This window comes from Leucoraja erinacea, chromosome 29 (assembly GCF_028641065.1).
Source record: "Leucoraja erinacea ecotype New England chromosome 29, Leri_hhj_1, whole genome shotgun sequence".
Lineage (NCBI taxonomy): Eukaryota > Metazoa > Chordata > Chondrichthyes > Rajiformes > Rajidae > Leucoraja > Leucoraja erinaceus.
The window spans coordinates 5,521,233-5,534,221 of NC_073405.1; the positions used below are offsets into that span (position 1 = coordinate 5,521,233).

Genomic DNA, 12,989 nt, shown 5'->3' on the forward strand with positions numbered 1-12,989 from the left:
TTCTTGGACACGCTAGAGGCAGGAAACATGTTCCCAATGTTGGGGGAGTCCAGAACCAGGGGCCACAGTTTAAGAATAAGGAGTAAGCCATTTAGAACGGAGACGAGGAAACACTTTTTCTCACAGAGAGTGGTGAGACTGTGGAATTCTCCGCCTCAGAGGGCGGTGGAGGCAGGTTCTCTGGATGCTTTCTAGAGAGAGCTAAATAGGGCTCTTAAAAATAGCGGAGTCAGGGGATATGAGGAGAAGGCAGGAACGGGGTACTGATTGGGGATGATCAGCCATGTTCACATTGAATGGCAGCGCTGGCTCGAAGGGACAAATGGCCTACTCCTGCACCTATTGTCTATTGTCTAATTCAGTGAACTGCATGCAAAAAGAGAATTACTCTGTACATGTGATAATACAGAACCATCGAGCATTGACCAGGAGGGGGTGGAGGGATGAACAGAGATTGGGAGGGTTTGTCTCGGAGTGACTAACTGGCATGTCAGGCATTGCTGTTGCCCTCGTCTCCCATCAACATCGAGAAATCCCGGAATCAAGACACCAAGACCACGAGTGCAGGAAGGAACTGCAGATGCTGGTTTACACTGAAGATAAGACACAAAATGCTGGAGGAACTCAGCGGGACCGGCAGCCTCTCTGGAGAGAAGGAATGGAAGGGGAGGAGACCCTTCTCGACCGAAAACGTCACCCGTCCCTTCTCTCCAGAGATGCTGCTTGTCCCGCTGAGTTACTCCAGCGTTTTGTGTCTACCACCAAAGACCACAATATGGCACGGCATATTGGCAGCGGTAGACTTGCTGCCTCATGGCGCCAGGTTCGATCCCGACTACAGGTGTTGTCTGTACAGAGTTTGTACGTTCTCCCCTCTGTGACCAGCGTGGGATTTCTCCGGGAAGCTCCGGTTTCCTCCCACATGCCAAAGCCGTGCAGGAGGTTTGCAGGCTAATTGTCTTGGTATAAATGTAAATTGTCCCTGGTGTGTGGGCCAAAGGCCCCACTTATTTTGCACTCACCCCAAAGTTTCCCCCTGTCCCAGGGGTTGACCTACCTGTTGAGCTCGGAGCTTGGAGCGCTGAACTGGTAGGCTGTCATCTCCACATCTGCAACTAACACAGAAAGCAGGGTCAAAAAGCCTGTTCAAAATGTCGAAGCAAAGAACTGCCGATGCTAGTTCATGCCAATAGGTAGACACAACGTGCTGGAGTAACTCACAAAATGAAGGGATGGGTGGCGTTTCGGGTCGAGACCCTTCTTCAGACTGGGACTCTGGGGAGAGGCAGTCTAGAGATATGGAAGGGCAAGGTGTGAAAACGGCAGATCAAAGCAGATGATGGTTAAGAGATGTAGAATCCGCTCAGTCGGTCTTAACCAAGCTGATCTCCCGGTGGCCCAGCACTTCAACTCCCCCTCCCATTCCCAATCTGACCTTTCTGTCCTGGGCCTCCTCCATTGTCAGAGTGTACTCATATTTTGTTCCTATTATTTTCATAGTACAGTTTATTTCATATTACAGTTCCTCATATTTTGCTTGGGTAGTTTGCACCCCAGTGGTATGAATGTTGACTTCCCTAACATCAGGTAGCCCTTGCTCTTTCTCTTCATTACCCCCTCCCTTCCCAGTTCTCCCACCGGTCCCACTGTCTCCGCCTGCATTCTTTCTTTGTCCTGCCCCCTCCCCTGACATCAGTCTGAAGAAGGGTCTCGACCCGAAACGTCGCCAATTCCTTCCCTCCAGAGGTGCTGCCTCGCCCGCTGAGTTACTCCAGCACTTTGCGTCTACCTTGTGTCGATTTTACCAACATCTGCGGTTCTTTCTTAAACACGTGGTCCATTGTTAGCTGGGGGGAAGGTGACAAGGTGGCATAGAATCAGTCAAATCAGTAAAAGTTGTTAGACTGAAGTAAAGTCTAAAGAAGGGTGCTGACCCAAAACTTCACCTGCCCTTTTTCACCAGAGATGCTGCCTGACCCGCTGAGTTACTTCAGCACTTTGCGTCCCTATGTGTTGAAAATGTAATGGTCTCTGGACAGTGAGAGCAAAAAGGGGGGGGGGGGGGGATTCGGGGGGGGGGGGTGGGACGGGGGGGGGGGAGGAGGGGGGAGGGGGTGAGAGGGGGAGGGGGGGGGAGCTCCCAGTATTTGACAACTCAGTAAACCCGGGTGAATAGAGTGGAACATATTGTTCTGGAGAAAGTTACCAAGGTCAGTGAGCAGATCAGTGGGCATACAGGTCAAACAATCAAAGCGGGGGTTGGGTTAAGGAGTCAGTCGCTACTAAGATCTTTGGTTGCTACTGCCATCATACAATGTGTTTGGGAAAAGTCACACACAACCAGTTACAGAGGCTTCACTTGTTGTGAATGAGAAAAGCTTAGTTGAAAGATTAGAAGAGTTTTGATGGCATGCTGTAGATGAAAATGATGTTGTATAAAACACAACACTGCAAAAATGGTTCAAGTACATTGTCAGGAAAGGTCAGCACCAATTGTGTTTTATTAGGGTCATACACACACGCACGCACTCACACACTCACACAAATACACGCACATACTTGCACACACAGACGGACACACACACGCACGCACACACACACGCAGACACACAAGCGCACACACACACACTCGCGCACACACACACACACACGCACACGCACACACACACACACGCGCACACACATGCAGACGGACACGCACGCACACACGCAGACGGACACGCACACGCGCACACGCACTAGCACACACGCACGCACACACGCGCACACACCCACGCACGCACATACACACGCATACGCGCACACACACACGCATACGCGCACACACACGCGCGCACACACACACGCGCACAAATACACGCACACACACACACACACACACACACACACACACACACACACACACACACACACACACACACACACACACACACACACACACACACACAGCATTTGGCAAACGACATAATCCAGTTCAATAGGAACTGGAAAAATGTTCCCAATGTTGGGCGAGTCCAGAACCAGGGGCCACAGTCTTAGAATAAAGGGGAGGCCATTTAGGACTGAGGTGAGAAAAAACTTTTTCACCCAGAGAGTTGTGAATTTGTGGAATTCCCTGCCACAGAGGGCAGTGGAGGGCAAGTCACTGGATGGATTTAAGAGAGAGTTAGATAGAGCTCTAGGGGCTAGTGGAATCAAGGGATATGGGGAGAAGGCAGGCATGAGTTATTGATTGGGGACGATCAGCCATGATCACAATGAATGGCGGTGCTGGCTCGAAGGGCCGAATGGCCTCCTCCTGAATCCGAATCAAATTTTATTCGCCAAGTATGTTTTGCAACATACGAGGAATTTCACTGGCCAGGTCAGTCATACAATTAAAAGCAACAAATCACTCAAAAACACATTTTAACACGAACATCCACCACAGTGACTCCTCCACATTCCTCAAGGTGATGGAAGGCGAAATAAAGTTCAACTCCTGCACCTATTTTCTATGTTAATAGCAGAATCTAAATTCAGACCGTCATTACTAGGTGTGTAGCGGTAGAGTTGCTGCCTCACAGTGCCACGGACCCGGGTTCGATCCCGAGTAAGAGTGCCTGCTGCCTGTACGGAGTTCCTACGTTCTCCCTGTGACCACGTGGGTTTTCTCCAGGCGCTCCGGTTTCTTCACATTCTCCAAAGACGTGCAAGTTTGTAGGTTTATTGGCTTCCGTAAAATTGTCCCCTAGTGTGTAGGGTAGAACTAGTGTACGGGTGACTGCGGGATAGTGTGCAGGACACTGTCGGTGTGTGGGGCGATCACTGGTTGGCGCGGACTCGGTGGGCCGATGAGGTCCGTTCCCATGCAGTATCTCCAAAGTTGAAAGATCGAGAGCATCCTTACCAACTGCATCACAGTATGGTATGGCAACTGCTCTGTCTCCGACCGGAAGGCATTGCAGAGGGTGGTGAAAATTGCCCAATGCATCACTGGTTCCTCGCTCCCCTCCATTGAGTCTGTCCAAAGCAAGCGCTGTCTGCGGAGGGCGCTCAGCATCGCCAAGGACTGCTCTCACCCCAACCATGGACTGTTTACCCTCCTACCATCCGGGAGGCGCTACAGGTCTCTCCGTTGCCGAACCAGCAGGTCGAGGAACAGCTTCTTTCCGGCGGCTGTCACTCTACTCAACAACGTACCTCGGTGACTGCCAATCACCACCCCCCCCCGGACACTTATTATTATTTATTCAAATCATTTGCTATGTCGCTCTTCCAGGGAGATGCTAAATGCATTTCGTTGTCTCTGTACTGTACACTGACAATGACAATTAAAATTGAATCTGAATCTGAAAGACCGGTTACAATAAGAGGTATTGAACTGAATTGAAAGCTACAGCATGGAAACAGGCCCATCTGGACCACACCGACCCCTGATTACCTATTCACATCAGGCCTATGTAATTCGACTTCCACACACTAGGCACAATTTAAAATCGCTGGTCAACCTACAACCCTGCACGTCTATCGGATGCGAGAGGATTCCCCACTAGAGCAACAGGAGGAAAACCGCGTGGAGATCGTGCAAACTCCACGCTGACAGAAGCCGCGGTCAGAATCTCTGGGTCTCTGGCGCCGTGAGGCAGCATCTCTACCATCTGGTACTGGAAAGACCAGCATTTCACCGAGTTAAATGCAACTGCTGTTCACACGTCTCCCATAGTGTTGTAAGGGACACTTTACCTCTGGCATGAGTTCCTTCGGAGTTTCCATCCACTGATAGTGGAGCCAACTGGATGGTGTGTTCTGTGGGGGGGATAGGGGAGAGAGAGAAGCAAAAAGCAACGTTGGCGGGTGGGCAAGTGTGGAAACAGGCATTTCTGCCCACTGAGTCCGCGCTGACCAGCGATCACCCCGTGTACTAGCTCTATATAACCATATAACAATTGCAGCACAGAAACAGCCCATCTCAGCCCTTCTAGTCCGTGCCGAACACTTATTCTCCCCTAGTCCCATCTACCTGCACTCAGACCATAACTCTCCATTCCTTTCCAGTCCATATACCTATCCAATTTATTTTTAAATGATAAAATCGAACCTGCCTCCACCACTTCCACTGGAAGCTCATTCCACACAGCTACCACTCTCTGAGTAAAGTTCCCCCTCATGTTACCCCTAAACTTCTGTCCCTTAATTCTCAAGTCATGTCCTCTAGTTTGAATCTTCCCTACTCTCAAAGGGAAAAGATTATCCACGTCAACTCTGCCTATCCCCCTCATCATTTTAAAGACCTCTATCAAGTCCCCCCTTAACCTTCTGCGCTCCAAAGAATCCCACACACTAGTCTGCACTGACCAGCTGTGTGTGGGATACTAGCATATCCCACACACAGAAGCCAATTAATCTACAAACCTGTATGTGTCTTTGGAGGTGGGTGGCCAAGAGATGCAGGTAAAGTTTCACCAAGAAACAAACTGATTTAGCATTTTCCAAGAGACTTATCAATCGATGATTGATCGATTAATAGGCTTTCGGTAAATTATGTCACATTTGAAACCAAAGCATTAAAAAAATATCATCACCCGGCACATCTCTGAGATGAACACAGCACACCCAGGCCCAAAATGGGCAACGTTTGAACTCAATGGAAATTTTAAAATGTTGGGACACCTTTCGTATTTAGTTTGGAGATACAGCGTGGAGCCAGGCTTTCGGTTTGTAGGTTAATTTGGACTTTGTAAATTTTCCCCAGTGGGTGGGATAGAGCTAGTGTACGGGCATCGCTGGTCGGCACGGACTTGGTGCGCCTACTAGTGGTACAATTATAGGATGTACCATTAGAAAGGAGATGAGGAGGAATTTATTGAGTCAGAGGGTGGTGAATCTGCGGAATTCATTGCTACCGATGGCCGTGGAGGCCAAGTCAGTGGAGAGATTTATCAGGCAGAGATTGCCAGATTCTGGTTTAGTACGGGTGTCAGGGGTTACGGAGAGAAGGCTGGAGAATGGGGCTGAGAGGGAGAGGATAGAACGGCCATGATTGAATGGCGGTGTCAACTAGACGGGCCGAATGGGCCGGCGGGGGGGGGGGGGGGGGGGGGGGGGGGGGGGGGGGGGGGGTGGGCTGGGGGGGGGGGGGGGGGGGGGGGTGGGGGGGGGGGGGGGGGGGGGGGGGGGGGGGGGGGGGGGGGGGGTGGGGGGGGGGGGGGGGGGGGGGGGGGGGGGGGGGGGGGGGGGGGGGGGGGGGGGGGGGGGGGGGGGGGGGGGGGGGGGGGGGGGGGGGGGGGGGGGGGGGGGGGGGGGGGGGGGGGGGGGGGGGGGGGGGGGGTTCTGCTCCAAGAAATGAACATACAAAGTCTCCATTTAATCTTCCTCTCTGTTCTTTCCCCCAAGGTTCCTGCAGATGATTAAATACAAGGGATAAAATAGTTCTGGAAGGTTGACAATACTCACTGGTAGAATTCTTTTTGGTCAGAATCTGCAAAAGAGAGAGAAGGGGGGATCAGGTTTGGGCAGGAGGTAAGCCACAAAAACCATGTTACTCGGATCTCCACTTATCAATGGCGGCAGAGGCCCAGGTTCGATCCTGACCTCAGGTGCTGTCTGTGTGGTGTTTACACGTTCTCAGTAAATTATAAATTACCCCTAGTGTGTAGGACAGCGTTAGTTGGTCAGTGCGGACTCGATGGGCAAAAAAGGGCCTGTGGCTCTCTAAAGTCTAAAGAATTGTTCACATTGACAAGTCCCTTCCATTGACCCTAGCCAGGCATCAGGCAACCGAGCCATCCTCTCCCCAGCTAGAGACCAGCCTGATTTTTTTAGGCACAGCATGGAAACAGGCCCTTCAGCCCGTCGAGTCCACGCCGTCCACCCGCTCACACTAGTTCTATGTTATCCCACTTATGCATCCACTCCTTACAAACTTGGGGCAATTGTAGAGGCCAATTAACCTACAAATGCGCATGCCTTTGGAATGTGGGAGGAAACCGGAGCACCTGGGGAAAACCCACACACCACACCCCCTCCCCCCCTCCCCGGCCCCAGTGAGAGCGGCTCATGTCTACCATCGGGTTGGAGGAGAGGACAATGTTCCCGATCGATGCCTTCAGCAGCTCCACGGAGGTCTCGTGGTCTCCGTTGCGGTCTTTGACCGTCGCTGGTTTGATCTCCACGTGGAACCTGCGGGGCTCATCCGAGTCGGTGTCCGAGTCGCTGGAGCAGCAGGGGCGATGACCCTTCTCATGTGCACCCAGGTCAAGGAATTACAAAGCGGACACAGCACTGGGCACGAACACGACAACATCACCCGTGTATTGGCGGCTTCACCAAGACCTACACCCCCACGTCTATACTATACCCAACCTACCACTCCGTCCCGTCATGCCTAACGTGTCCCAACCACACCGTAGTGTCTCTGGTCTAGACGCCCACTCCCAGACACCAGCCCCCAGACGCCCTCTCCCAGACACCCGCCCTCAGACGCCTTCCCTCAAACGCCCACACCCAGACGCCCGCTCCCAGACGCCCTCTCCCAGACGCCCTCTCCCAGAATGGCAAGATGCAAGGATATAACTCTGGGCCACATCAGGTCTGATCGTGTAACCTTCTTCATCGACCTCTGGGGAATTCTGCAAGACAGAAAACTTCCAAAATAACCAAGTACCAAGGCCACCTGTGCATCGTCTCAAAGCTGCATCTAGAAAGGCAGGAGGGCCTCATTGGCACCTACAATGGACACCAGGATGGAATGGAACCCAATGGACTGCAGTGAAAGTCACATCGGAGCCACAGAGCCGTGGATATTTGTAAGGCAGAGATAGGTAGGTTTTTGATTAGTACGGGTGTCAGGGGTTATGGGGAGAAGGCAGGAGAATGGGGTTAAGAGTGAAAGATAGATCAGCCATAATTGAATAGGCGGAGTAGACTTGATGGGCCGAATGGTCTAATTCTGCTCCCAACACTTATGCGAGTGAGAGTGGGCTGAGAGAGAGAGAGTGGGCTGAGAGAGAGTGCGAATACTCACAATGGAGTCAGGATCCGGAGAGCCCCTGCAACAGGAGTGGAGACTAGAGTTAGAGAAGGAACTCAATGCTTGCAGAATGACAGATCACAGTCAAACCCACACACCCCCCTCTCCCACTGCACAAGCACTCCCGACAAGGCATTCGCTGCAAGCGTGTGAAACAGACAATAGACAGTAGGTGCAGGAGTAGGCCATTCGGCCCTTCGAGCCAGCACCGCCATTCACTGCGAACATGGCTGATCATCCCCAATCAGTACCCCGTTCCTGCCATCTCCCCATATCCCCTGACTCCGCTATCTTTTAAGAGCCCTATCTAGCTCTCTCTTGAAAGCATCCAGAGAACCCGCCTCCACTGCCTTCCGAGGCAGAGAATTCCACAGACTCACATCTCTCTGTGTGGAAAAAGTCCAGAGCTATTCTGGGAAGAAATCTCATCTATATTCCTCTTTTATTATTTAGCTTCCATGGGACCTACAAGCACTCCTGACAAAGCATTTGTTACACGCAAGGTTAAAACTTACGGCTGGACTTCAGTATGAATTGACTGTAGAAATGCACCTAGAGTATTATAGTCATAGAGTCGAACGGCGTGGAATGAAGCCCTTCAGCCCAACTTGCCCACACCGACCAACATGCCCCATCTGCACTAGTCCCACCTGCTTGCGTTTAGCATACATCGTTAGTCAGAGGGTAGTTAATCTGTGGAACTCATCACCACAGACGGCTGTGGAGGCCAAGTCAGTGGATATTTTTAAGGCAATAGATAGGGCTCTTAAAAATAGTGGAGTCAGAGGATATGGGGAGAAGGCAGGAACGGGGTAGGGATGATCAGCCATGATCACATTGAATGGGGGTGCTGGCTCGAAGGGCCGAATGGCCTACTCCTGCACCTACTGTCTATTGTCTGTGATAGACAAATTCTTGATTAGAACGGGTGTCAAGGGTTATGGGGAGATGGCAGGAAAATTGGATTAGGAGGCAGTGATCAGCCATGATTGAATGGCGGAGTAGACTCGATGGGCCGAATGGCTTAATTCTACCCCTCTAACTTGTGAACTTAAACCTTTGACCATGTTAACGAAGGGCTAACGGTGGATCAAGCCCAACCTGTCCACACACTGGGCTGTTGTCAGATGGTGAGAAGAATGCAGCCAAAGAGCCACTTACGTGGAGTCCGTGTCCTTCTCCCTCTTGCTGAGGCCCGGGATCACAAAGGATTTCCTCTTGCTCTTCTTTGACGCTGTGTCGAGGGAGGAAGAAGAAAAAGGCGCCACTCTTGGTAACGTTGAAGGTCCGACCACAAACCAGCCCCAGCTCCCCCCACCCTCCGCTCAAGAATGCCTGGCACAGTGGCGCAGCGGTAGAGCTGCTGCATCACAGCGCCAGGGACCCCTATACGATCCCGACCACGGGTGCTGTCTGTACGGAGTTTGCACGTTCTCCCCGAGACCTGTGTGGGTTTTCTCCGGGATCTCCCGTGCTCCAAAGACGTATAGGTTTGTAGGTTAATTGCCTTGGTGTTATTGCAATTTATCCCTAGTGTGTGCAGGATAGTGTTAGTGTGCGGAGGTCGCTGGTCGGCACGGACTTGGTCGGTTTTGTATCTCTAAACTAAACACAACTAAACTCCGCCTAATGTGTGCAGGGATAGACACAAAGTGTTGGCGTAACTCAGCGGGTCAGGCAGCATCTTTGGAGAAAGAGGATAGATGAAGTTTCGGATCGGGACTCTTCTTCAGACCCGAAACGTCACCTATCCATGTTCTCCACAGATGCTGCCTGACCCGCTGAGTTACTCCAGTACTTTGTGTCTGTCTTTGGCATGAACCAGTGTCTGCAGTTCCTTCCTGTTACAATTTGCGCTGGGCCATTGATTCTCTTTCGACCGATTTCAATTGGGAAAGGAGAAGAGGAAAAACGTACAAACTCCGTACTGACTACAGCTGCTCTCTGTGCCGAGTTTGCACGTTCTACCTGTGACCTCGTGTGTTTTCTCCGGGAGCTTTGGTTTCCTCCCACACTCCAAAGACATATAGGTTTGTAGGTTAATTGGCTTCGGTCAAACTAAATAGTAAATTGTCCCGAGTGTGTGGGATAGCGCTAGTGCTATATTTAAGAGGGAGTTAGATGTGGCCCTTGTGGCTAAAGGGATCAGGGGGTATGGAGAGAAGGCAGGTACGGGATACTGAGTTGGATGATCAGCCATGATCATATTGAATGGCGGTGCAGGCTCGAAGGGCCGAATGGCCTACTCCTGCACCTAATTTCTATGTTTCTATGTTTAGTGCATGTGGTGAAGGTTATTGCGTTCCCTCTACTTTAAATTCCAGAACCAGGGGCCACAGTTTAAGAATAAGGAGTAAGCCATTTAGAACGGAGACGAGGAAACACCTTTTTCTCACAGAGAGTGGTGAGTCTGTGGAATTCTCTGCCTCAGAGGGCGGTGGAGGCCGGTTCTCTGGATACTTTCAAGAGAGAGCTAGATAGGGCTCTTAAAGATAGCGGAGTCAGGGGATATGGGGAGAAGGCAGGAACGGGTACTGATTGGGGATGATCAGCCATGATCATATTGAATGGCGGTGCTGGCTCGAAGGGCCGAATGGCCTCCTCCTGCACCTATTGTCTATTGTGTTATTTTTATTCGTGTCTCAAATCTCACTATACCAATCGGCACATGTGACAATAAATGTCGCTTGAACTTGAACTTGATCGCTGGTCGGCACGGACCCCGGTGGGCCGAAGGGCCTGTTTCCGCGCTGCATCTCTAAACTAAACACAACTCGACCCTACTCACCTTCCAGCACCACCTCTGTGTTACACTCCTCAAATTCAATTGGCCCTGGAATAAGGAGGACAAAGGCAGCCTTTATACTGGAGGTCAGTTCTCACCACCACCGAAAACCCACACTGAAAAATGCCATCTCTCACCGCCACTGCCTGGCTACCTTCTCCCCAGAAAAAAAACATTCCATCGCTAATCTATTTTAGTTTTAGTTCAGTTGAGATACAGCATGGAATCAGGCCCTTCGGCCCACCGAGGCCATGTCGACCAGTGAACCTGTACACCAGTTCTATCCCACACACAAGGGACAATTTACATCGGGCCAATTGACCTACTAACCTGCACGTCTTTGGAGTGTGGGTGGAACCCGGAGCTCCCGAATACAAACCTACGCGGTCAAGGGGCGAACATGCAGACTCCGTACAGACAGCACCCGTGGTCAGGATCGCGCCCGGGTCCCCGGCGCTGAGAGGCGGCAACTCTACCGCTGCGCCGCTGTGTCCTGTTCAGAGGAGGACACAAACTCACCGTTCACCTCCTCGCTCTGAGGGCTGGGGGGTAAACAAATCAGCCTGAACAATGCAGCAGGGCGGGCGGCACAGTGGTGCAGCTGATGCAACAGTGGTGTGCCGCAGTGGTGCAGCTGACAATGCAACAGTGGTGTGCCGCAGTGGTGCAGCTGATAATGCAACAGTGGTGTGGTGCAGCTGATAATGCAACAATGGTGTGGTGCAGCTGATAATGCAACAGTGGTGTGCTGCAGTGGTGCAGCTGATAATGCAACAGTGGTGTGCTGCGGCGGTGCAGCTGATAATGCAACAGTGGTGCAGCTGATAATGCAACAGTAGTGTGGTGCAGCTGATAATGCAACAGTGGTGTGCTGCAGTGGTGCAGCTGATAATGCAACAGTGGTGCAGCTGATGCAACAGTGGTGTGCCACAGCAGTGCAGCTGATAATGCAACAGTGGTGTGCTGCAGTGGTGCAGCTGATGCAACAGTGGTGTGCTGCAGTGGTGCAGCTGACACAACAGTGGTGTGCTGCAGTGGTGCAGCTGATAATGCAACAGTGGTGTGCTGCAGTGGTGCAGCTGACGCAACAGTGGTGTGCTGCAGTGGTGCAGCTGATAATGCAACCGCCTCGCCTCGCCAGAGACCTGGGTTCAACCCAGACGTCAGAGGCTGCCAGATGCCAAGTCTGCACAATCTCCCTGTGACCGCGTGGGTTTGCTCCAGGCGTTCCGGCTTCCACCCACATCCCAAAGATTTACGGATTTGTGGCTCCACGGACTTCTATAAATTGCCCCCAATGTGACGGGAGTCGAGGCGGAAGTGGCAAAGCGTGAAACTGCTGTGAACAGGTCATTGATAGTCGGTATGGACTCACAAGCCACAGGAGCAGAATTAGGCCATTCGGCCCATTGAGTCTACTCCGCCACTTAATCATGGCTGGTCTATCTTCCTCTCTCAACCCCTTCTACCCTTGACACACGTAGTAATCAAGATTCTGCCAATCTCTGCCTTAAAAATATCCAGTGACTTGACATCCACGGCCGTCTGTGGCAATGATTCTGGGACACAGATTCTGACTGATGAATCTCGGTCTGAATGATGCTATAATGTAAAGTTGTTCACTGGGAACCAGGATTACTGACAGACTGTTTGAGAAGGAACTGCAGATGCTGGAAGGTACACGCAAAAACTGGAGGAACTCAGCGGGTGCAGCAGCATCTATGGAGCGAAGGAAATAGGCAACGTTTCGGGAAGGAAATAGGCAACGTTTCGGGGAAATAGGAAACGTTTCGGGAAGGAAATAGGCAACGTTTCAGGAAGGAAATAGGCAACGTTTCAGGCCGAAACCCGGAAGGGTTTCGGGACGAAACGTTGCCTATTTCCTTCGCTCCATAGATGCTGCTGCACCCGCTGAGTTCCTCCAGCTTTTTCGTATGGTCTAATTCTGCTCCTAGAACATATGGGCCGAAGGGCCTGCTTCCATGCTGTACCCTTCACTCAATCAAAGTGGTTCCGCTTGGGTAGTGATGTTCCCAACATCCCGCCTCCTCAGGCAGCAGCTGACACCCCAGCGGTATGAATATTGACTTCTCTAACTTCAAGTTTCCATCCCTCCCCCATCCTAGTTCTACCGTCCACCTTGCCCTTCCAGATCCCTAGGCTCCCTCTCCTCGAGAATTGTCTCGACCTGAA

General features: G+C 51.7%; 1 protein-coding gene across 1 annotated transcript in view; it reads right to left on the bottom strand.

Moving 5' to 3' along the window:
• LOC129710928 (F-BAR domain only protein 2-like) overlaps positions 1–12,989 on the bottom strand; it is a 68,822-nt gene that overhangs the window by 19,832 nt on the left and 36,001 nt on the right. Inside the window, exons 9-16 of the mRNA XM_055658235.1 lie at positions 10,800–10,844; positions 9,173–9,245; positions 8,006–8,030; positions 7,486–7,610; positions 7,047–7,239; positions 6,436–6,460; positions 4,726–4,788; positions 1,058–1,115 (exon numbers count right to left, since the gene is read on the bottom strand). Coding sequence (XP_055514210.1) covers positions 1,058–1,115; positions 4,726–4,788; positions 6,436–6,460; positions 7,047–7,239; positions 7,486–7,610; positions 8,006–8,030; positions 9,173–9,245; positions 10,800–10,844 — 607 coding nt within the window. The remainder of the gene's footprint in view (positions 1–1,057; positions 1,116–4,725; positions 4,789–6,435; positions 6,461–7,046; positions 7,240–7,485; positions 7,611–8,005; positions 8,031–9,172; positions 9,246–10,799; positions 10,845–12,989) is intronic.